The following is a 22,923-nucleotide window of genomic DNA, read 5'->3' as shown; positions in this document are numbered from 1 at the left end:
ATGTAGGAATGTAAACAGTTGAACTTTAGCGAGTTCCTTATGACTTCTCTTTGCTATTTACCTTTTCATGCTTCTCTTGATTCTTGTGTTTGAAGGTCAAATTTTCTTTTCAGCTCTGGTCTTTTCATCAAGAATGCTTGAAAGTCCTCTATTTCATTGAAAGACCAATTTTTCCCCTGAAGTATTATACTCAGTTTTGCTGGGTAGGTGATTCTTGGTTTTAGTCCTAGTTCCTTTGACTTCTGGAATATCCTATTCCATGCCCTTCGATCCCTTAATGTAGAGGCTGCTAGATCTTGTGTTATCCTGATTGTATTTCCACAATACTTGAATTGTTTCTTTCTAGCTGCTTGCAATATTTTCTCCTTGACCTGGGAACTCTGGAATTTGGCCACAATGTTCCTAGGAGTTTCTCTTTTTGGATCTCTTTCAGGCGGTGTTCTGTGGATTCCTTGAATATTTATTTTGCCCTCTGGTTCTAGAATCTCAGGGCAGTTTTCCTTGATAATTTCATGAAAGATGATGTCTAGGCTCTTCTTTTGATCAGGGCTTTCAGGTAGTCCCATAATTTTTAAATTGTCTCTCCTGGATCTATTTTCCAGGTCAGTTGTTTTTCCAATGAGATATTTCACCTTATCTTCCATTTTTTCATTGTTTTGGTTTTGTTTTGTGATTTCTTGCTTTCTCATACAGTCATTAGCCTCCATCTGTGCCATTCTAGTTTTGAAAGAACTATTTTCTTCAGTGAGCTTTTGAACCTCCTTTTCCATTTGGCTAATTCTGCTTTTGAAAGCATTCTTCTCCTCATTGGCTTTTTGAACTTCTTTTGCCAATTGAGTTAGGCTAGTTTTCAAGGTGTTAATTTCTTCAACATTTTTTTGGGTCTCCTTTAGCAGGGAGCTGATCTGCTTTTCATGCTTTTCTTTCATCTCTCTCATTTCTCTTCCCAGTTTTTCCTCCACTTCTCTAACTTGATTTTCAAAATCCTTTTTGAGCTCTTCCATGGCCTGAGCCCATTGGGTGGGCTGGGACACAGGAGCCTTGATTTCTGTGTCTTTGCCTGATGGTAAGCATTGTTCTTCCTCATCAGAAAGGAAGGGAGGAAATGCCTGTTCGCCAAGAAAGTAACCTTCTATAGTCTTATTTCTTTTCCCTTTTCTGGGCATTTTCCCAGTCAGTGACTTGACCTCTGAATATTCTCCTCGCACCCACCTCGCCTACTGGTCCTCCCAGCCAGCGTTTGGGGTCTAAGATTCAAATGCTGCTTCCAGCCTCAGGGCTTTTGGCGGGGGCAGGGCTGCTATTCAGTGTGAGATTAAGTTCAGGTGGTCAGGTCGGGGCAGGGCTGTCTCTCAGGCTCAGTTCCCTCAGGGGGTTTATGTACAGACCTTCTACAATGGATCCAGGCTCCCGCCCGCTTGGGTAGCCCCTGTCTGCAGCCGCCTCTCAGCTTCTACCTCCCGGGGGGGGGGGGGGGGGGGGGGGCCTGAGTCATGGGGGCACCCCACTCCCCTCTCAACCCGCCAAAGAGACTCTCTCACTGACCCCCATCACCTGTGGGTGGAGGGACTTGTGCGGCCACTGGAGATCCCGTCCCTGAAGCCTGCTCGGATCTGTACCTCTCGGTGCTGTGGCCACGGCAGGGCAGCACTCAGCTTCCAGTCCCGGCGCCCAGTCCACAGCGTGAAGGACCCCCCGCGAGAGGTTTGCAGGTCTCTCCGGAACAGAAATCTCCCTCGCTCCAATATTCCGTGGCCTCTGGGTGCAGAATTCGCCGTGAGTTACTTCCCTGTAGCCCTCTCTTGAGTTCTTTTAAGGCAGTTCCATTTGGGGGGAAACTCAGAGGGATAGGTCACCATAGTCAGGATTTCCATCTGAAACCTCTTGCCATCATCCTCAGGCCAAATGAGAAAGGGCATTTGAGAACCAGGGGTCACCTGAGTTGTAGGAGCCTTGAGAGCTGGATAGTGACAGCTCCCCACATAAAGGCCAGTTAGGTTCCCTCTCTTGGCTTGTTTTCTTGTCTATAAAAAGAAGGCAGTGGACCATCTCTGTGGCTCTTATAGCCAGAAACCATTTTTCAAATCATTCTTGTGGCTTAGAATCAACAACTCTTCAGCCTATTTCCCTTGTCACTCAAGAGCCAATAGTGCTGGTAGCTTTCTTAAGTAACTGGAGCTGTGATCACATAGCTTATCCCTGCCCCTTCATTGGCCTGGCATTGGGATGGACTCATTCAAACTCCACAGTAGAAACTCCATCTGCCCTTCTGGCCTTGAGGTGGGCACCTTTGTGAGGTAGTGAGTTCTCTATCCTAGAGGTCTTCAGGTTGAGGCCAAATGACCACATGTCAAGAAATTGGGGCATAGGGTTCCTACTGAATTGTAGGTTAGGCTGGGTGCCCTCTGAGGACCTGCCCAACTCAGATTCTGTGAAATGTTTGTTGAGGATAAGAAGTTCTGGGGATATTGGGACATAGAGACCTTCACTTTCATAGACATTTGGCTGAAGCAGAAATAGGCAAGAAGTGGATCCTTTTGGGGTTTCATTCCTATGGGCCTTTTCAAGAATGAAGAGGGCTGGGAAATCCCTCTTATCATCCACTCCAAGAGGGAAAGGAAATCCTCAAATCTTAAGTCATTGAATACTTCTGTGGGGGCGGAGGGAGAAGCACTTTCCTTCTCTTCTGTCTTCCTGTGTGGATACTTTCCATGGCTTAAACATTTTGAAAAACCCTGCATCTTTGGATGCAAGGTTGCAGGTAAACATCACAAAAGGGTGTGAGGGCTTTGTCACTGGAGACTGCCGGGCAGCCAGAGGCCCTCTGCAGGCCTTTGCCACCTTTTTCCACCTCCCTGAGAAGGTGATGTCGCCCACAAGGGCACAGATCTCATATTCCTCTCACTGGGTCACAGTGCATCTCCTTGTGGGTCCTACCTCTTGCCCTTAGCAGAGGAAGCCTGGTCTGTAGTCCTTCATCTGTCTGGAGAAAAGAACATTAGAGATGGGACAGTAACAAAAGAAAATTGTGATGTTAAACAGTTTCTTGAACACTCAGCTATTTTTGAGGAATCTGCCTCATAGTTCATTTAACCCAGTCCTCCCTAATAGCTCTGGTGCTGGCTTCCCCTCAGAGCAAGGACCAAAGGGTCAGACTGTTCCTTAAGTGACTGGTGCCCAATCTTCTGGCCAGTCTTCACCTGAAACTTCTTCACTGCCCTCTGCTTCCCTAAGCCTTGACCTCCTCTGTGCTGATAGGAGTGATCAAAGAGCATGAAAACTCAGAGAATTCCTTTATTTGACAGGAGAATGGTGGTACGCGTGCCTTTTGTGATAGTGAGTGGTGGGGACTGTATGTTCATAAAATAGCAGCAGCTTGTTTTACAGATGAGGAAACTGAGGCAAACGGTGAAATGCCTTGCCCAGAGTCACATAGCTAGGAAGTGTCAGATTGGATCTGAACTCAGGTCTAACTGACCTGATAGACCTACCATACTATTTACTGAGCCACCCAGCTGCCTTCCACACAGCTAACCACCTTGAATTTACTCTGCGTATACTTGTCAAAGCATGTCCCCAACACTTAGCATGGTGCCTGGCGCAGAGCACATATTTAGTAAATACTTATTGAGCGAGTAATTAAGTGTTTTTGCCTATCCTTGAGTTGTGATTATCCAAGTCTAGTCTTTGGGAGGAGTTCGAGGAGTCTCCTCCAGTGGCCCTCCTGGGGGTTGATACTTCACAGGGGGAGCTTACAGGAGAAAAGTCATTTGACCATTAGAGTATATTATAGACTGGACAGAAGGAAGAATTCAGCAGCAGGGAGTCATAATTTTGTGGTGATGGAGGACTCTCACTCTGCCAGAAGCTGAGGCGCTCCTGGCCTTTTCTGAGACTGGGGCCTCTTTTCTTGGCCAGGATGGAAGTACAGTGGCCGCTTGAGCCCTGGTCAGCAGTCCTAGGCTCAGAGTTCAGATCTGCTCCGTTTCCATTTGGGGCTGTGGCAGCTCTCATCATAGGGCTCCCTGACTGATGCCAGGCCTAGTGCAGACCCCCCATCTGGGTTAACTCTCCTGCACCTGAATCTGGGACTTAATCTGGAAACCTTGAGGACAAATCACTGCGCCTACCTGTGGTTTATGATAAAGGAAAGGAAAAGTCGGTACTATTTGATGTGTGCCCTACATTTGGGGAAGCAGAAAAGACAGGCAGGAGGATGCCATAGAGTAAAGGTGCTACTGGGGGCAAGAGGGGAAAGGGGAGGCTCCAAGAAAGGAGGAAGATCTGGTGACAGTCAATGACCAAGAGAAGGCAAGGCTGACTCATGAGGAAAACATAAAAGCATTTAGCTGTGCTGGATGAAGCCAGATCAGTGAGCACATCCTCAGGCCCCATCCTGAAAGAGCTGGCAGATGGGATTGCAGTGGTGTTTGGGTGGTCACGGGAAACAGAGGAGGCACCAAGAAAAGCAAACATCCCTGTTTTAGTCTGCCTGCTAGGCCAGTGAACTCAACTTCAATTTCTGGGGAAATTTCCAAATGGATGATTAAAGAGATGGTTGGCAAACATCTGGAAAGCAAAGCCTTGATTAGGAAGAGACAGCCTGCCTTCATCAGGAGCAGGTCATGCCAGACAGTAAACCAGGTGGACTGGCTCAGATTTGGGCCTTGATAAAGCCTCACATTATTCTCATGGTGAAGATGGAGGAAGTGGATTCGATGATGATGCCATCAGTTGTATTTGGAATCTGCATGGCCAAGCCCAAAGGGCTTGTAAGTGGTTCAGGTCTCCAGTGCGGAGTGAGCACCCCAGGGACCTCTGCTTGGCCCTGAGACTTGGATGAAGACAAAGATGTCAGGCTCATCCATCAAACTGGCAGGAGGCTTCAAGCTGTGAGGGAAAGCAATTGCCCTGAATCCAATTAGATGCTGTTCAGGAGGGACATGTGTAAAGTCTTCTACTTGAGTATAAATAAAGCAGTTTCACAGAGATTAGGCAGGATGTGGGGAGGCATGGATAGACAGCAGTGCTCCTGGCCTGAAGGAGGGATTAAGCCTGAAGAGCATGGAGGGCAGATAAGGCCCAGATACTGCAGGCTCCCCCTCTTTGGAGGTCTCCAGGCAGAAGCCAGGTGACCAGCTGTGGTCTCTCCAAGTTTGGCCAACTTAATGGCTGCCAAGGAGCCCTCAGTGACTCAGATAAGATGCCACTGGCCTCCTGGCTGCTCCTGTCACAAGATACTCCATCTCTGGACCCTGGGCCTTTTCCCTGGCCTTCCCCCATGCCTTCTCCTCTCCACCTCTTGGCCTCCTTCCAGCTCCTGCAGTACAGGAACCGCATCCCTACCATTTAGCACAATGCCTGGCACATAGTAGGTGCTGAATGAAGCTCATTGGCTTACTGGACTGGTAGGATTCTCTGGACTAGAGAAACTTCTGATAAATTAGGCACAAGAGTGTGCTGGTATGCAGGTGGATACAATGCACTTTTAGGTCTCATCTGCATTATCTGTAGAGTTGACAAACAGTGCATTGAGTCTCAGCTTTAGCCTTTGCCTCTTTACAAGCTAGAAATGCTCACCCTAAAAACTGGCTCCAGTTCTTTCCTGAGGAGGAGGAGGAAGAGATTCATTTCTAATGAAGTAATAATTGGGATGATATCGGTGATAGTTGTTTTGGTGAACTATTTTGGTGAAGTCTTTGTCACTGTTCCCTCTTTGGGGGCTGGGATTCTGGAAACCCTGGGAGTTTGGTCATAGGATTACAGGAAGGTTAGAGATCCTTTAGCTCAACCTTCTTGTCTTACAGAGTAGGAAACTGAGACCCAGAAAAGAAAAATGATTGGCACGGAGCCACACAGGTGTCAAATAGCAGTAACAGGTTCAGGTTTGGTTCTTCAAACCATAAAGCTAGGAGTTTGTCCGCTTTCCCAGACTTAGGCCTGCCTTCGGTAGTCAGTATGTGAAGCCTTTAGAGAAGTCCTACAAGAGGAGCCCACATACACACACGGTGATGCTGGTCAGGCTAGGCTGAGTAAACCTGAGCATCTCCTCCATGTGCCCAGGCCCACCTGGGGCAGGGAGGAGGAGGAGGAGGTGTCTGTAGAAGGGGCTTCACAAGGAGTGTCTGGGGAAGACCCCATGAGCACAAGTCCTTTCCTTGGTGGACCATAAATTCAGAGTCATAGCTGATCATCTGTTAATGGTTTTGAAGGCAAACTAAATCTTTATGGCCCGAACCACCAGTAAGTGATAGAAAAGGGTTTTGGAGTCTCCAGAAAGAAAGAGTTATAATTAGGAAACTGCCTTGCTCCAGGTGGGGCTTTTTAGCTGGATTCCCCTCTGGAAAGATTAGAAGGGCCTGGGTTGGTTCCCTGGTCAGCACTTTATCCCTTTGAAGCCCAGTGCTTGGCCGAGAGTTTTGCTGAGGCCCTGTCGCTTCTCTTAAGTCAACCGCAGGATGTTCAAGGAGCTGCTGCTCTTCTAGTAAAAGAATTCTTTTTCCTGAGGGCTTAATTTCTTACATATTTTTCTTGTCCTTCTCATGATTATGCCTAAGGCAGAGGCTTGAAAGCAGCTGGTGACTTCCCTTTTCTATGTAGACCCCAAAATGTTAGAATTCATCATCTGTTGAATTGTGCCAGAATATCATTCCATTCTCATTGGAGGGACAGTCGATGTTCCTGACCTTCCCATCCCTCTGGCCTTCCTCGCTTCCCTGGAAAAAAACCTGACTGTAGAAATCTGCATGCACAGAGCCTGTGGGGAGGGGGAGGATTTGCATCATGACATCTTTGTGGGTGAGGGCTCCTTCATCCCTTTGTTCCCTGGTACATTTATGTGTATGGAAATACAGTTTGATGGAGAGAAGCCAGTCCATTAGGAAAACACCTAGTGTGTGTGTTGGGTGCTTTATAGCTTAAGAATCTCATTTGAATCCTCACTATAACCCTGTAACAGAGTACAGGTGCTCTTTTCCATTTTGCAAATGAGGAAACCAAGCCACCAGGGTTTCTTAGGACTTAGAGTTGGAAGAGATTTTAGAAATTTGGGATAAGTAGCTGAAAAATCAGCTTCCAGTTTTGGCCAATCAAAAATAAGAATTAAAAATAAAATTCTATTTTTAACTTTTAAGAAGTAAAAGTACAGCTGTACCAGTTCCTCCCTATTACCTACCTCTAGTATCAAAAATAAATCAAGTGTCTGTCATATAAAAGCCTTCCCAACCTTCCACTCCTATCTTTCCACTAAGTCCCTCTCCCCCGGTGACTGTGGCCTCCTGGTTGTTCCTCATCTGCAGACTTCGGCCATGTTCCCTGCCTGGCCTCCATGTCTAGCATGACTGCCCCCCGTCTCTACTTCCTGCCTGCCTTCCCCAGTTTTCAGTCTTAGTGCCATCTCTCTAGGGACTCCAGTTTATTCTGCCTGTGCTTTGTACCTAGATGTTTGCCTATTGTCTCCATCATTAGACTGCACGGGCCTTGGAGGCATGGTCTATATTTTGCCTCTCTTTGTATCCCTGCACATAGTAGGCACTTAATTCATCCACTAATTATTGACTGACTGACCGTTCCCCTTGGTTCTTGTGCATTAGAAATAATTGAGAAAGCTCTGAAGGTAAACTTTCTAACCATGAAAACTGATTAATAGTGAATGTCAGGGAGGCTACAAGAGCAGGGTTTGGCCTCAAGGCTTCCTGAGCTCTTGCTCATTTGGTTCCAGGTCAGTCCAGAATAGGTGGGGGAAGGACAAGGGAACAGGAAGAGGGTATGGTAATAGTAATTAATAAGAGATGACACATCTGTAGCAGAGTGCTTTCTCTCGTTTGGTCTTCACGACAGTCCTATGAGCAGGACTTTGAAGGGTCTTGATGGAATTTGAGCCTCTGCAGCCTCCATGGGGAGACTGTCCCCATTGGCCAACACCAGTGACCTCTGCCCTCAGCTTACTGAGCCTCTTGGCCTGGGGACCAGGTTGTATCAAGGGTCCATTTAGAATAGAGACCTGCCAGCCTTTGGGGCATTATGGCCCAGTAGATCATGGTCAGGAAGTGACTGCAATGACATCAGTCATGCTGATGTTGGGGAGAAGTGAGGTCGAGGAGAGCATGTTCATGTAGGTAATTGACCCCTCTCACCTCTTCCTTACTTTCAGAAATGTTCCCACTGCCAGGAGCCAGGCGCCACCTTAGGCTGCTACAACAAAGGCTGCTCCTTCCGGTACCATTACCCGTGTGCCATCGATGCAGGTAAGCACAGGTGGGCTGCAGAGCTCTGGTCTTGCCCCATCATTCTCACCTCTTCTTTCCTGTTTCTCCTGTATTGCCAGGAGTAGAAAGAGAATTAACAGTAAGAGAGGGGAGGGGATGGATGTGGGCCCCAAAGTCCTGTACTTGAACCTGCTCCCCTGGTGCACATGCCCCACTTTCTCCTCCTTGGGGTTCATGTCCTCTGGTGCTGTTGTTACTTGTTAACACGGGTGGCCACCCCAGTGGGGCAGTCAGTTCTGTGCTGAGAGGGGCAGTGTCATCCCCTGGACCCAAGCTGGTTGTTTCATTTAGTCTGAACTCTGGGGTCTGTTGGGGTTGTTATCATGGTCATTCACATGGTCTACAAATCCTCCCATGTCTGGAGGGTCCATCCTGCCCAACTCCCCCATTTTACAGATGAAGAAACAGACCTAGCAGAGTGAAGGCACTTTGTCACAGCAGCCTAAAGGGTCAGGGCTAGAGGAGGCCCCTCAAAATTCCTTGTATTCATCAAGCCATCCACAGAAGATCGTGACCTTGTCTTTTCCCTGGAGGCTACACAGGCATGCACTCATGGGGCTCAAGGGACAAACAGTCTCTTGTTTATCTTTATCTATGTTTACTGATTGAATTTGCTGACCTTTCTGGAGAAAGGCCTTTCCTGAGCGGAGCAGCTCTATGAGGAAGGTCTGGGAGCAGGGGCTGGCTGCCAGCCCTGGTCCTGTGTGGTCTCCTCTGTGCCAGGCCACCACACGGTGGGCCAGCACTCAGCTTGTGTTCTCCATGGGAGGGCTGACCAGGCCAAGCAGCAGCAAAACAAGACGACCAGTGACCCACCAAATAAAACTGTCACCAAAGCTAGTGCACCTTCTCATGAGGGGAAAACACTATTGTGGATTAAAGTGAGCCAAGGCCAAAGTGCCTGAAGGAAGGCCTCCTGACATGACACCAGCAGGAGTGCCAGGCACAAAGCCAGGATCGAAAAAGGATGGATGAAATTGTAAAGTTACTGCGAGAGAAAACATGGCCATTTGGAGCCATGGAAAGCGGAGTAACAGGGGTGAGTCCCCACCAAGCCAGGAGAATTGGAGACAGGATGTCCCACCCTTGACTTCTCATCTCCTCTTTTTCAGACAAATCAACAAAGGGAACATGGTCAGTCGGCTTAGAATGCCCACTTTGGGCAGGGTGCTGGGCAGGCTTTAGAAGTCTGGGCCTCACAGGACAAAGCAGCAAGCAAAAATACTTGAGAGCGTCTGAGTCAGGCGCCTGGCCTAGCATTATCCAACCAGCAGCTAAGCCTTTCCATTCCTGCCTCGTTCAGGTCCTCATCTGATCCCCGCTAGCCTGGGCCCTTTCTTATGGCCTCCTCATTGGTCAGTCTTCCATAGTTCTACAAACTGTGCCACCCCACTGCTGCCCCCCAAATTCCAGGGGTTTCCTCTGACCTCTGGCATCAAAGAGAAGTGCCTCCTTCTTCACAAGGTGCTCTCAGACCACCTTTTCATCCTCGCTGAGCCTGAATATGCATCCGCACATGTATGTGCACCTGACCTGCACTCCCACATCACCTCTTCATCTTAGGATCACCAGTCAAGATGCTGGTACCTCTTCCTCAAACTAAAGAGAACTTATTGTGCTTTTGGATCTACCTTGTATGTGTTCATGTATGGACATGCTGTCCGCATAGGAGGTCTCTCCCGGCCCCCACAGGGAAAGACATGGCAGCCCGAAGTCTCAGCATATATAGAAGCAGAAAACTTGATGTGGACACATCCAGAGCAAAGGGAAATGAGAGTCTTGCTAGTAATCTCCACCCAGAGAAAGTGCCCTTGTGTCCATCATGAGGGCAAGTCCAGGACGAGGCTGGAGCGAGCAAGGAGTGGATAACTCAGAGAGGGGACCTTCATGGAAAATGATGGGATTGGCTTACCTGGCCCTAGAGGCTGGTACCAGAGGTATCAGAGAGGCAGATTTAGTCTCCATGTCAGTAATAGCAGTGTCCAAAAGCATTACGGGCTGTCCCAAGCACTTGAGGCAAGAATGAGAGCTGCCACTGAGGGCATTATTTGTGGTCTCAGGGTGGCCTGCCTGGGTGGTCCCTTCTAACTCTGAGACTGGGATCCCCTGGGTGAGTGTCATGGCTCTTGAGGGGCTGCCTCTGTATTTGAAAGAGAGCAGCTGAGCAGAGACCCTGTTGGGTTTTCCCCCTTCCCTAAGGAGAGGTGGACCTAAAATGTCCCAGCCAGTTGTCCTCCCAGTTAGAGGCCTCACTCAGCCTCAGGGCCCAATCCTTCCCCCGAGATGGGGAGTTGCTGTCTGGCTGTCCACAGAGCCCCAGAAGCTCGGCACCAGAGGAGCAGCTTGTGAAGATAACAGTCCTTCGGGCTGTTGTCAATCTTTGTGACACGTTGGCTCCAAGTCTCACTTGGGTCCCTTGGCATTTTATACTCAGAGGAGGTACCAGGGATCAAGTCTAATTAGAACAGGAATCAGATTAGGGGGACCGCCCGTGGGAACCAGTCTCTTTGTAGCACCAAGTACAGGGAAAGTTTTGTCTTTGGTAAGGTGTTGCCTTCCCTAGGCCGTGAAGAGCGGTTGATGTCTCAGGGAAAACTTAGATTTCTCCAACATGTCCAAGGAAATGGCTCTTAGTTGGGAAAATGTGTTGACTCTCGGGCTTTTTCCCCAGCCCAGGGCTGGTCCAGGGTCCCCGACGTCCCAGCCAGTCCATTTCAGAGTTGGAACATGAGTTCCTAGGGACCTGGAAACCTTCTCTCCTTGAAGTTAGCCCAGAAGGAGGGTGACTTATCCTGCTGGAGTAATGAATCTTGCCTGAAGGAGGATTGTCTTTGTCCCCCTTGGTCCAGCCACTTTCCAAGAAGATGTGAAAGTGTCTGTTGTGCCCTCAGCCTTGGAGCTCATGGTGTGGGGCATTCCCACCCTCCAGATGGAGCCCATCTTTGCTGCTCCCCATTTCCTTCCTTAGCAGAAGCTCACTATTCTCTCTGCCTACCACTAAAGGGGCATGGCTGGGATCAGTAGAGACCCCATGGGACCCAGGAGAATTAGGCCCAATCTCTTCTCCCTCCTTTTCTCCCTGGGATCACTCGCCATTCTTCCACTCTTCTCATTTTTTTTTTTTTTGAAGGCACACTGTTTTGAGTGAGTCAGTCATGCCAAAGGGAAGTAGCGGGTTGTCCCTGCCTGAAGGGGATGTTGTGGGTCTGTAGGCTTGAGTCCAGAGAGTGCTCGCCTCAAATCTAGCAGGATCTGGAGCACTCAGTCACCCTCGGCAGGGGCCGAGCACAGGTCATGGAAGAGCTCATGGTTGGGGGGATGCCAGGCCTCTCCTGTGCAGAGAGGGTTTAAGAAGAAGGGAATAGGCTGGAGGAGCCTAGGTCTGCTTAGACCATCCCCCACCTGACTCCAGGCTCTGTGTGCGCCCACTAGGAAGAGGCCTGTGACTGCCTGTCAAAGAAGGATGAGAGAGTTTGGCTGCACAGGATGCTGGACTGCTAGAGGGAAGATTGGGGAAAAACATTCTCCCTCTTCCTCCCTCCCTCTCCCCCCTCTCTCCCCCTTCTTTCCTCTTTCTCTCGATCCCTCCTCTTCCATTTGTTAGAAGACTTCAGGCTCCAGCATGAGCAGCTTAGCATCAGGAGACAGCTGCCCTCCCTTTACTGTACGTTTTTGTAATTGTTCAGAGTAGGGAGGGGCTCTTAATTGGGTGAGGATATTTTCCTAATTTAGAATCCTGAAGGAACCATAGCAGTCATTTCCTCTGGACCGCTCCTGTTTCTCTGGCATCTCAAGGCTAACACAAAGTCCTTGCCTCACAACCACCCTGTGAGGAAAGCAGTACCTCTTACAGATAAGGACACTGAGGCACAGAGGTGGAGGGGATCACCCTCTAATGAGGAGCTGTTCCATGGGCCATGAGTCTCCTCACCAGCCTCCCAGCCCTGTTGGTGTCTCTCATCCTGACCTGGGAGATGCCCTGAGGCTGAGGCTCTGACCACCCCCCTGCAGCTTGCCCCCAGAAGAGTGCTGCCAAGGCCCAGGTAGAACTGGGAGGCTTCCCCTGGGCTCAGGCTGTCTCCTGCTGTTCTCTGAGTTCTTCTGGCAGATTGGAGCAGCAGGGAACCTTGGTCACGCTGTGTACTTGTGGGTTTTAAATTAACGTGTTATTTACTGCCGTGCTATTTGCCAGCAGGGGGAGGGGGCTGCAAGGTAGAAATGACTCGCTAAGTTCTCAAGCCTCAAGACGGGCTGGCCCTGAGGCTCCCAGAGAGAGTGGGGAAAAATGCAGCCTGGAGAACTGAGCAGAGCTGCTGCATGTGCTCCTTGTGAAGCTGCCATGGCCTGAGGTCCAGCTCAAACCAGGCATCTCTTGGAGGCCTGTGAGTTTCTTCAAGAGCCACCACCGGTCAGTGAGCATGGCTAGCCCTGTTTCCTCTTTGAGAGGATTGTTGGGAAATATCACATGAGCACCTTGGTACCTGGCAGCTGTGAATGGTCATGTTTTTTAATCCCCATGAAATTGCATAGCCCCTCCACTTCTGAGATTCTGGAGAATCAGAAGCACGATGTGAACTGGTAGGAAGACGGTTAGGGAGGCTTAGACCTGGCTCACTGGCCATGCCCGAATGACCTGAAACGTTGCAAGATTCCATTCTGCCCTTGGCCACCTCATGCCCAGTGTCGTTATTAGTGTGCTGTGAAAATGGGGGATGCTCATTAAATTTGTACTAAATGACATGAAACTGGGGATAGTACCAAATGCCACAGATGGCAGAAGCAGCGAGAACACTGGGTGCAATGGTGGCAGTGAGTTTGGACAGGACCCGGTGTGAACCAGCCTTCTGGGGTCCTGGATGGGCTAGGGAGGGAGCCATGTGGCAGCTCATCGAATGTCATGGCCCTGCAGGGCAGGAAAGCCAGGGCATCAGAGACTGGGGTAGGACCACGTTGGGGCTGATTGGCACTGTCTTGATGGTGCTCCGCCCCCTCTACTTGGACTTCTCCAAACCCTGCCTCTCAAGCTGGTCTTGCCCTGTACCCCTTCATTTGTGGGGTTTTCTCCCCTGGCCCCCCATTCCCAGGTTCATTTGTGTGGTGTTGGAGGCTTCAGTTCTTAGTTGGACCTCTTTAGGCTTCCATTCCCAAGACTGAAGAAGTAAGAACAGTAATTACATAACGCCTACCACATTTCTCACACTGTGCTAGGCACTTGACAAAGATTGACTCCTCTCAGAAGCCCTGGGAGGTGGGTGCTGGTTTTCCCATTTTACAGTAGAGAGAACAGGCAAACAGAAGTGAAGTGACTTGCCGGGGTCACACACTAATCGTTGTCTGAGGCTAAATTTGAACTCAGGTCTTCCTGACCCCAACATTGCCTGCAGCTGCCTCGGCTCAAGAGATGATCTCTGAGGTCTAGCACCAGCACTCCATGAGTCTGAGTTTACAAGTGGCACCCCAAACTCCTATTGCTGTTCCATCCCCATGTCATGATTCTCTGTGACCATGAGCTCAACTGTCCCATGTTTGTGAGGGCCCAGGCCTCGTTCTCTGTATTTGTCCCTTCAGTTCACACACACACAAGGAGCCAGTGTGAGGCTCCTGGGATAGAGAGACACAGAGCCCCTGTGTGTGGTGCTGTGAGCACAGCTCATCCACTGATGAGTGTCAGTGGCTTTGGGAAGGAAGGCTTTGCCATGGAGCCTTGAATGCCAAGGATGCTTCTGAATGATCAGTATCTTGGTGACTGGGGCATCTAGGGGCAGAGGCAGCCTCATAAATGCATGATGCTGGGGGTTATGGGAAGGGGCATTGAAGGCAGTGTGGGATTAGCATCTATGGTGGGGAGGTCAGGCCCCTCTTCTATTCCCATCAGCAGAGCCTTCAGAAGGTTTTGGAGGAGCCATGACGTAGTCAGCCTTGGATATTGAGCATGTGGAGGGATGGTGAAGGGTGGGGGTCAAAGATTACACCCATACTCCCAGTAGTTCCTGCACCTTTTAATGGCCTGGCCTTGCCTTGCCTTGCCCAGTCCCCCTGAACCTTAAGCCCCAGTGGGCTGGAGGCAGAGCCAAGCATTTGCCAGTTGCCCTTCAAGGACTGTCTCTAGGAAGGACCATGGTGGGATTTCCCCTAACTTAGCAACCCCAGCCAGCGTTGGGGACCGAGCTGTGGGGCTCATGCTCATGATGCCTGGCTGGCATGCTGAGGCCTGGCAGCACTGAGCCCTCCTCTTTTCTGATGGCCTTTCTGCTGTCCTAGGACAGGGTCTTCGGAGGGAGACATAGGCATCTTCACTCTGGCTTGGGCACATTTGGCAACACATCAGTCCAGGACTGACTGTTGTTCTAGGGGCCCCAGGGTTTGGATCTAGCTTCTCTCACTGACCAGCTGTCCAGCCGATGGCAATGGTGCTCAGAGCCCCTCGGGCTTCTCCCATCTGCCTTGGAAAGTGGGAATAATGGAGCCTGTGCTCTGTGCCCAGAAGAGAGGAGGTGGGGTGTGACACACACGCACACACACAGGCGCACCCCACATCGAGGCCCTCCTAAGGGCTCAGTGTGGCTTTCCATGACTGACATGTTCCTTCTCTGTTGCAGATTGTTTACTAAATGAAGAGAACTTCTCAGTGAGGTGCCCTAAGCACAAGGTAAGATCTGCTCCCTCCCTCAACTCCTGCTCAGAAACCAGTCTGCTCTAAGTGAGGCTGGGGTTTGGCTGTAGCCCAGCTGCCTGCCTGGGGAAGCCTCCAGTGAGAACTCTGCACCACTCTGTGCCTGGGTGGGGGGCACCTCACTTTTCTTCATCGCTCTTTGCTGCCTCGGTGGCCACAGCTCATTCCTCGTAGCTGAATTCATGTTCCTTTGGCCCATGGGGGTCTCAGCTGGCAGATCAAGGGAGCTTCTGTTTGGCTGTCTTTGGGGCTTAGAGGGCTTTGAGGTTATAGTGGTGTTTTTCCTTTCTGGCGTCCAAGATGAGGTTGACTCTGGGCTGAAAGGAAGCCTTGCCCTTGGCCTCCAAGGAAGGGACCCCTGCCATCTCCCTGGCATGGGACAATCCTGTTAGGGATGGGGAGAAGGGGCCGCTGGACCCACTGAGTCCCATGATGCTGACTTCTGGTGGAGTGAGTGGGGGGCTCCCTGGGTGCCTGGCCACCTGCGCTCTGTCCTGTGTGAGAAGCCCCTAGGGGTCCCTCTGGCACTGACTGTCTTTTTCTTTCCTCTTCCATGTGTCCTTCTCTCCTGTCTGCCTCCTGTTCCTCTCTCCATCTCCTCTCGGCTTGCTGGCGTCAGCCTCCCCTGCCCTGTTCTCTGCCCCCCTTACAGAACAAGACGGTGAAAGGCAGCCTCAGCACAGAACAGTCGGAGCGGGGGTGAGGGGGGCACTGTGCCCGTGGGAATGGAAATTAAAGAAGCACAGGTGAGTCGGGGGCACCATCTTATCCCCTAGGCAGCTCCCCATTCTTGGCACTGAGGGGCAGCCTGCAGGGGGCGCTTATCACCCTCCTGACGCCACCTTTCCTCTCTGTGTGTCTCTCGTGACCCCCAGGCTCCCTCCTCAAGGGCTTGCCCGAGCCTTGCTCTCATGACCACTTTATGGGAAGGCCGGGGCATTTGGCCTGTTGTCTTGCAGGTTAGGGAAGAAAGATTATCAGTCGAACACTTAGGATTTGAAGTGGTTGTTTCTCAGACTGGGTCTTCCCAGGCCTTTGGTGCTTCTGTGACTGGACAGTGGTGACAGCCACATAAGGCTGAGCATGTGGACTGTCCTTGCCAGGCTCAGCCAGGAAGGGCTGGGACTTCCCCTGAGGTCAGCACCTTTCCTTGCCTCTGGCAAGTGCTCCCAGAGAAGGCCTGGCCGGCCTGTGTTGACGACTTCCCACACTTTCTCTCCCTTCCCCACTCTGCAGCAGCTGGTAGGGGCATGCCAGGCTTGGACTGGGCTTCCTCTCCTCATCCCCACCACCCCCAGATTGTTGAGGGACCCAAGAAGCAAACTCTAGGTTAAAACAGAAACCTTGCCACGAGTAAACATGTAGTAAGTACAGCATGCTGTGACAGGCTTGGCATGGGGCTGAGTCAACTTGAGAAATATTCAGGGAGGCATTAAGAGCTTACAGGGTGAAGGTTCACACCAAAGCGTGATCTCATGTACCCCTTTCTGAGACTGTGGCCCCCAGTGGGGGGTGGGGTAGCCAGGGGTTCCCATGATCCTCCCGGTGACAGGTAGTCTCTGCTCTAGCACGTCTCCGTAGAGGGGACCCTTATGCTGTGCGTGGGCCCATCTGTGCTGCAGCACAGCTTTAAGAATTAGGTGTTTTGAATGATGTTCAGTGTCTGTGGCTCTGACAGTCCTCACAGACAGTCCTCCAGTCTAGTTGGGAAAAAGTGCCCCCAGGGGATCTTGACATGGTCTGGGGGAAGGAGCAGCAGGGGCAGCCACCCTAAGGTATTGGGGATAGCTTGCTAGATTGGGTTAATGAGGCCAGAGCATAGTCACATTGAGGAGGGCCCTGGATGCCAGGGCAAAGATGGAACTTTTACCAAATCTTAAAGAGTACTCAGCTCTGCTCAGGAAGGTTAGGCTGGCTATCTGTGAAGGAGATCAGAGGGAAGACAGTAGGGAAGCTTTGGAGGATGCAAAAGAAAGGCTAGTCTTCCTCTGCCTCACCCCTGCAGTCCAGGGGTCACAGCCCCTGCCAGTGCTAACAGAGGGGAACAGAACTCATCATGAGAGGAGGCCCCTCCCAGGCCCTCCCAGCTCCACCTCCTAGGCAGAGCCGGGATATCTATGGGGAGAAGAGCCCCAGATTTGAATTCCAGGGACAGGGGTGACTTACTGACAACTTGTATGACCCCCCCTCCCCCCCAGGGGCTCCAGGGCTTCTCTGTGACCTGGAGTGGTCTGGTGCTGACGTATCCTGTCTGACCTGGAAGAGCAGTCGGATTTTGTGAGAAGCTGCCACTTTACCCTGGGCAAGCTCCAGGGTCATTGGAGCATCCCCAGGTAAAGGAGGGTGGCCATGACATGCCCCAAGCAGGCTGGGCAGGAGGCCATGCACACTTCCACAGTGCCCAGGCTTCCTCCAGGTCGTGGTCCCCAGAGGGTGCCTGCTGCCCGGACAGTTGGCAATTTGATCCTTGTCAAGTTGAAGTTCAGTAGAAATGAGTTACTGCTCATCCTCATATGGGTCACTGCCTCCCCAACCCCATTGTCTGTCCCATCGTGACCCTAAACGCCAGCAGTCGAGCTCAGCAGGACCTTTAGCATTTACGAGGCTCTTCTTTGTTATCACTGTCAGTGTGGGCATGGTCTTGATCTGGAATTCTCTGAAGTGTTGGGCCTATGCTTGCCTGAGTTTGGAGAGATGGAAATGATTTCATGTCACTATCTTCATTTTTCTAGTCCAGAAAAGGTCCACACCCTGAAAAGCACTGAGGGGGGAGGGGGGGGGAGGGGAGGGGAGGGGAGGGCCTGCACGAGCCCCTGGTCTGCATGTACCAGGTCTGGCCAAGGCCTCAACCAGAGCCACGTGGTGGCTACCTGCTGGAGTGCTGGCTTTGAGTGGGTCTAATGACCAGGGTCTTCCCTTTTACATTTACCTTCTTAAGGCAGTAGGTGAAAGATGGCAGGAGGGAAGTGCTGCCCCCACCCTGTCCAGGCACATGGTCCATAGGGCAATATCCCTAAGGTCTTTCAGGACACTCTTGGCCAGCCTCTGCTGCACATATAGCAGCAGCTACCCCAGGGCCCAGAGGAGCATGGAGCCCAAGCTAAGGTGAACATTGGCTCCTTCACTTGACAGAAAAGGAAACTGAGGCAAGTTCCATGAGGCCATCTGTCAGTGCATCTTATTTTCTGGCCAGTCTCTAAGCTCACATCTAGTCCAAGACCCCAGTAGCATAACACTTTCCATACAGCAGGTGTTTATAAAAGTTCGTCATGTTCTTGTTGTATTGGACAGGCACTGTTCAGGTCAGGCAGAAGCTTCTGTTCTCGTCTTTTTTCGGGAAGTTGGAGACTGTCCCCTGGGCAGGCTTTGTGTTGGTCATCTAGAGAGCCCCTTCAGCCCGGAGGAATCTGCTGTCTGTCCAAAGGGGATTTGAGTTCAAGGGGGCTTTGTAAATGTTCACTGAATGCATGGACAACAGTGTCCTTGGAGTGTTGTAGAGAAAAGGGGACTGGAATGTTATAGTATCCAAGGTATACCTTCTTTGGGGTGTGACGTATGCAGTCATACACACACACACACACACACACACACATTTTATCTGTCTCTCCCTCTCCCTCTCTCCCTCTCTCTCTGTCTCTCTGTCTCTCTCTTTCCTGGATTCCATACGCACTGGTCTTGTCCCTCTCTGTGGATCTGTCTTTAGTCTCCCAACCATTTTACGCCAGCTTGCCACCCTGCTCCCTTAGATGCCAAAATGCCTCCCAGAGCCTCTCTGGGCTCTGGTGTCTCATGCTGCAGAGATGTGAACATGTGGGGCTTCTTTCTCCTGCCCCTGGAATTGCTGGTCCTGTGCTGAATGAGGGGGAGCATCGTCTTCCTCTTCTTGGCTACTGCACAAGGTGCCTTTGCTAGGGATGTGTTTCTGGGCACCTTTGAGTTTCTGCAGTGAGATGGGCATCAGTAGAGGAAAGATGTCCAGTCCATGATGACTAAAGCCGAATACCCAACTGCTCCCAGAGAAATCGTGGCAATAGTAGTCCACATTCCATTAGCCTTTTTAAGGTAAAAAGGCATTTTCCTCCCAGCCCTTGGGAAGTGGATTGTCTTGACTGGTTTCACATCAGCCATCCCCTTTTCCACATGCCAGTCTAATAATCTTCAGCCTCCAATCATGGGCCCAGGAATGGCCACACAGGTGCCTGAACACGGATCCCTGTAAATGTGGCTAGGCCTTGAGTGAGCAAACCTTAGATCTGGAACAGCTTATGGCCCGTTTCCTGAGCTCATTTGTTTTGTAGGCAGCTGGGGGCTCAATGGCCAGAGGAAAGGACTTTGAGTCAGGAAGTACTGAGTTTGAATCCTGCTTCTTGACAGATTGGCTGTATGACATTGGGCAAGTCCCTTAACTTCTCAGTCTCAGTTTCCCCATCTGTAAAAAAAAAAAAATCAGTCTAGAACCTGGACAGGTGAGAGGAGGAGGGATATGATGAGAGCATGTGTGGGCTTCCAGAGCTGTGAGGTCCAGTTTTTAAGCTCTGCTGTTGGGAAGTTTGGAGGTGCTTCAGTAACAAGAACTTGATAGTTGGGGGTGGTCCATTGAGCATAAGAGGGACTCCTCTGAGGAGTTTGTGTGTTGAAGGACTTGACTCTTTATTGGAGGCTTCACAGGAGAACCCTCACTGTCTTCATGTTCCCCCTGCAGCTCGGCAGGCTGGGCCTGACCCCAGCCCTTGGCAGGAGTGGCAGGGCAGGCACTCCCTGCGCTGTGGTCAGACATTGTTAGTGGTGGTGTCTCTTAAGTGCAGGCGTTCGGGGGCATGCCAGCCGGGGCATCAGTCAGCTCCTGTTACACTGGCTCCCTTCATATCCCAGAGAGCCAGAGGGCAGAACCTAGACGATGTTTCTGATGCTCACCTTGAAGATGAGGGGAATGCTGTGACTTAAGCACATGGTAAAAATCTGTGAAGGCGTCCCATGGCCAGTGCCCCCAGCAGGTCCCTGATGAGGAGGATCAGGTTTCTTCTGTGAGGTTGTGGGTCCCAGGCATAGTCATGACAACTGAATTTATCTGCCTGTCCAGTGAGAAGCGCATGTCTCTGTCCCATGCTCGCCGTTGCCTGGGCATGGGCAAGTCAGCATACATGAGAGAGCTTGGCCAGGGTCAGCTCCTCTCTGAAACATAGCCTCTGACCCCAGCTCCCTGGCTTGCTTCTGTCTGTTGAGTTGATTGGGAGCCTGGGCCGTGGCAGGGCGGGCACATCCAAAGAGATGACTTTGATGAACAAAGTAGCTGCATGACCTTGGGCGTGTGAAGGGCATCGTGGTCCGGCCATAAGTGGGGGGGGGTTGGGCGGGGCTACCTTCCTGTGTCACATCCTTGATGACTCTTTCAGGAGGGTCCCCAAGGCACCAGAGGGTAACATATGGGGTCAGTTCTCAAGTCTCCTCTCTCTTGCCTTGCAGGTTAGGCTGTTGAGATAAGAAGGTGGTGGACGCTCGTGACGGAATGGAATCTGTCCCACTGTGCAGCCACGACCCACCCCCACCCCCACCCCTGATGTGCCTGCCAATGCCAGCACCCCCTTCATCAATTCGTACATCCCACGTGACTGGTGACGCCCCAGGAAATGCCCAAGGAGTCCGAATGGCTGTTTCCATGGACGCAGTCTTCATAGTGACAATGTGGGGAGGGTGGGGGGGTGGGTAAGGGAGGGGGGTAGGGAGTAGGGTGGGGGGGATTAAAAGGGAGGGATAAAAAAATATATATATATAAATCTATTTTTAGTCTGGAAAGACTTTGTTTAAATGAAAGGTGCGCTATCCCTTTTTATCCACTTGGTTCTATTTTAAAATTATCCAGAATTCCAAATTTGTCACCAGGACAGTGAAATTTAAATGTGAAATTGAACAAAGGCCCCAAACCCAGAGCTCTCTCCTTAGGAAGAGCACAAGGAGGGCAGCCCAGACGTGTCTCACACCGATCTCACGAACACTATGCCCAAGATTAAAAAGCAAACCAACCAACCACACCAAATCCATTCTTTTTGTGATGAATTTATCTTCAGGTGGGAGGGTTGGGTGGGGGGATGGGGAGGTCAGGGAAAGTTCATGTTTTCCAGAGTGGGGGATGATGTTTAAACACACAGACACACACATGCAAGAAAAAATAAACTTTTTTTCATTTCAAGAAACACTATTTATTTATTTTAATTTTTTTTTATTTTGGGGGACAAGTTAATAGTAGAAGCCCCAGAGCCCTCAGCAGCCCCTCAGGTCATCACACTGGTAAGACCAGAGGGTACCACTGCTCATTCGGTGGTCCTGGGAGCAGGCCCTGGAGCCACCCAGGCAGGCTGGACTAGGAGGAGGGAGAAGGGAAGCCCCTGCCTGCCTTGCAGACATTGAGAAGTACTTTCCACCCATGTGACATTCCGAGAAGCTGAGCAGAAAATGGAAGGCATTGATTTTTCTGCCTGCTGGGACAGGGAGGTTCCATACATGGAATCAGTGGGGGTTAAGCTGACCAGGAAAAACCCAGTTAACCCGTATTTTCTTTCTTTTCTTTGGTTTTTATAAAGGAAGGTGAGGGGTGTCAGTGTAACGGCCCCATGCTTTGATTCTTTCTGTTGTTTTTGGTTTGGTTTTGTAAATCGTATCATTTTTCAACATGAGTTTTAAAAAAAGAAAAAACCTACAAAAAAATTCTTGTTAAGGCCTTAAGAAGGGGTTAGTGCATCTTTCAGGGGTCACTCTGCCATGGGGATTAAAATAGCTGTTTCACAAACAGTTTTATTTAAAAAAAGAAAAAAACCACCAAAAAAACTAATAAACTTCATTTTAACCTTGCTGCCTTTTGGTTTCATGAAAACAGTGCGTCTTTCCCCTTTCTCTCTCATTCCCCCACACGCATGCACGGACCTTGACCGGGGTTAGCTGGTACTGCTGCCATCCTTGGGATTAGAGATGTTTCTCTCCCAGATCAGGCCTCTGCTGAGGCATGTCACAAGTGTTGCTCGAAGGCATCTCCTTTGAGTGAGCCTTGGCTTCCTCTGTTGTAAAATGGGGGGATGTGGGGGAGGACTTGCAAAGCTACGGAAGGGGCTTCCTAGGTTGTCTTCTGGTTCCATCTCTCCCAGTGTCTACTAAGACGGCTTTACTTCAAGGTGGTTTGGAATCGAAGCATGCTTTCCTCTCTGTTCTCTGCAGCCCTCCTTGCTGTGCATTAATCCACAGGGCTGCCTTCCTGGTGGGGTGTCAGACCCCAGAAGGAATTCAAGCCTCTCCTGTGGCTTCAGCACTTAAGCACGCCTCCTAGGACAGGATGCAGACTCCATGAGGGGGGAAGGAAATGCAGCAGAGCACCACCACCACACTGGAATTCCAGGTGGACAAGCACATATTTCCAATCAACATTAATTTTAAAGGTTATAAGAAAATAACCCAATGTTAATGGATTTTTAAAAATTAATGAGAACAAAAAATACTGCAAGGAATATTATGCAATGCTAATAAGCAATTATAAATGGGTTATTCTTGTCTGACCATCAGTTCAAGGTTGCAGATGGCAGGTTCATTCTTTTTAATGGCAACATCAACCAGATTGTCAGTTTCTCATCGTGGCTTGGCTTTGGAGGGAAGGTACTTCTGGTAGGTTTCAGGCCAAGGGTCAGATGCATGTTGCAGGTATACAAATGAACACCTGAATTGAACTGGCTTCATTGTGCAACTTTCTGTAATACTGAAAAGTGAAGCTAGAGCTTAGCCTCCGCATCGGTACACTGCACAGATTTGTCCAAGATTGGAGTGGTGCACCCCAAAACTGTGACATCAGACTCCAAGAAACACAGACCACTAAGCCATAGATCCCTGTCAATTTTGCTTTTAAATGTTCACCTATATTTTGTTTTAGGTATTTTCTGATTGCACTTTAATCAAGTTCTGAGAGTGGGCCCTGTGTTTGACACCTCTGACCTAGAGGGAGCA

General features: G+C 50.3%; 1 protein-coding gene across 7 annotated transcripts in view; it reads left to right on the top strand.

The window, feature by feature from the left end:
- TCF20 (transcription factor 20) overlaps nt 1-21,786 on the top strand; it is a 182,833-nt gene extending 161,047 nt beyond the window's left edge. For 4 of the 7 annotated variants that reach the window (XM_072596317.1, XM_072596318.1, XM_072596315.1 and 1 more), the window contains exons 3-6: nt 8,153-8,246; nt 14,867-14,916; nt 15,560-15,686; nt 20,404-21,786. In XM_072596317.1, the coding sequence (XP_072452418.1) occupies nt 8,153-8,246; nt 14,867-14,916; nt 15,560-15,643 (228 nt within the window). In that variant the 3' untranslated portion in view covers nt 15,644-15,686; nt 20,404-21,786. Of the gene's footprint in view, nt 1-8,152; nt 8,247-14,866; nt 14,917-15,559; nt 15,687-20,403 lie in introns of those variants that run through there. The other 3 variants (XM_072596313.1, XM_072596314.1, XR_011964278.1) reach the window with 3 other exon arrangements.
- Nucleotides 21,787-22,923: the final 1,137 nt, after the last annotated feature.

The sequence above is a fragment of the Notamacropus eugenii genome, chromosome 3, assembly GCF_028372415.1.
Source record: "Notamacropus eugenii isolate mMacEug1 chromosome 3, mMacEug1.pri_v2, whole genome shotgun sequence".
NCBI classification, from domain to species: Eukaryota; Metazoa; Chordata; class Mammalia; order Diprotodontia; family Macropodidae; genus Notamacropus; species Notamacropus eugenii.
Note: the sequence above shows the minus strand (reverse complement) of the source record. Positions and strands in the feature narration are given on the sequence as shown.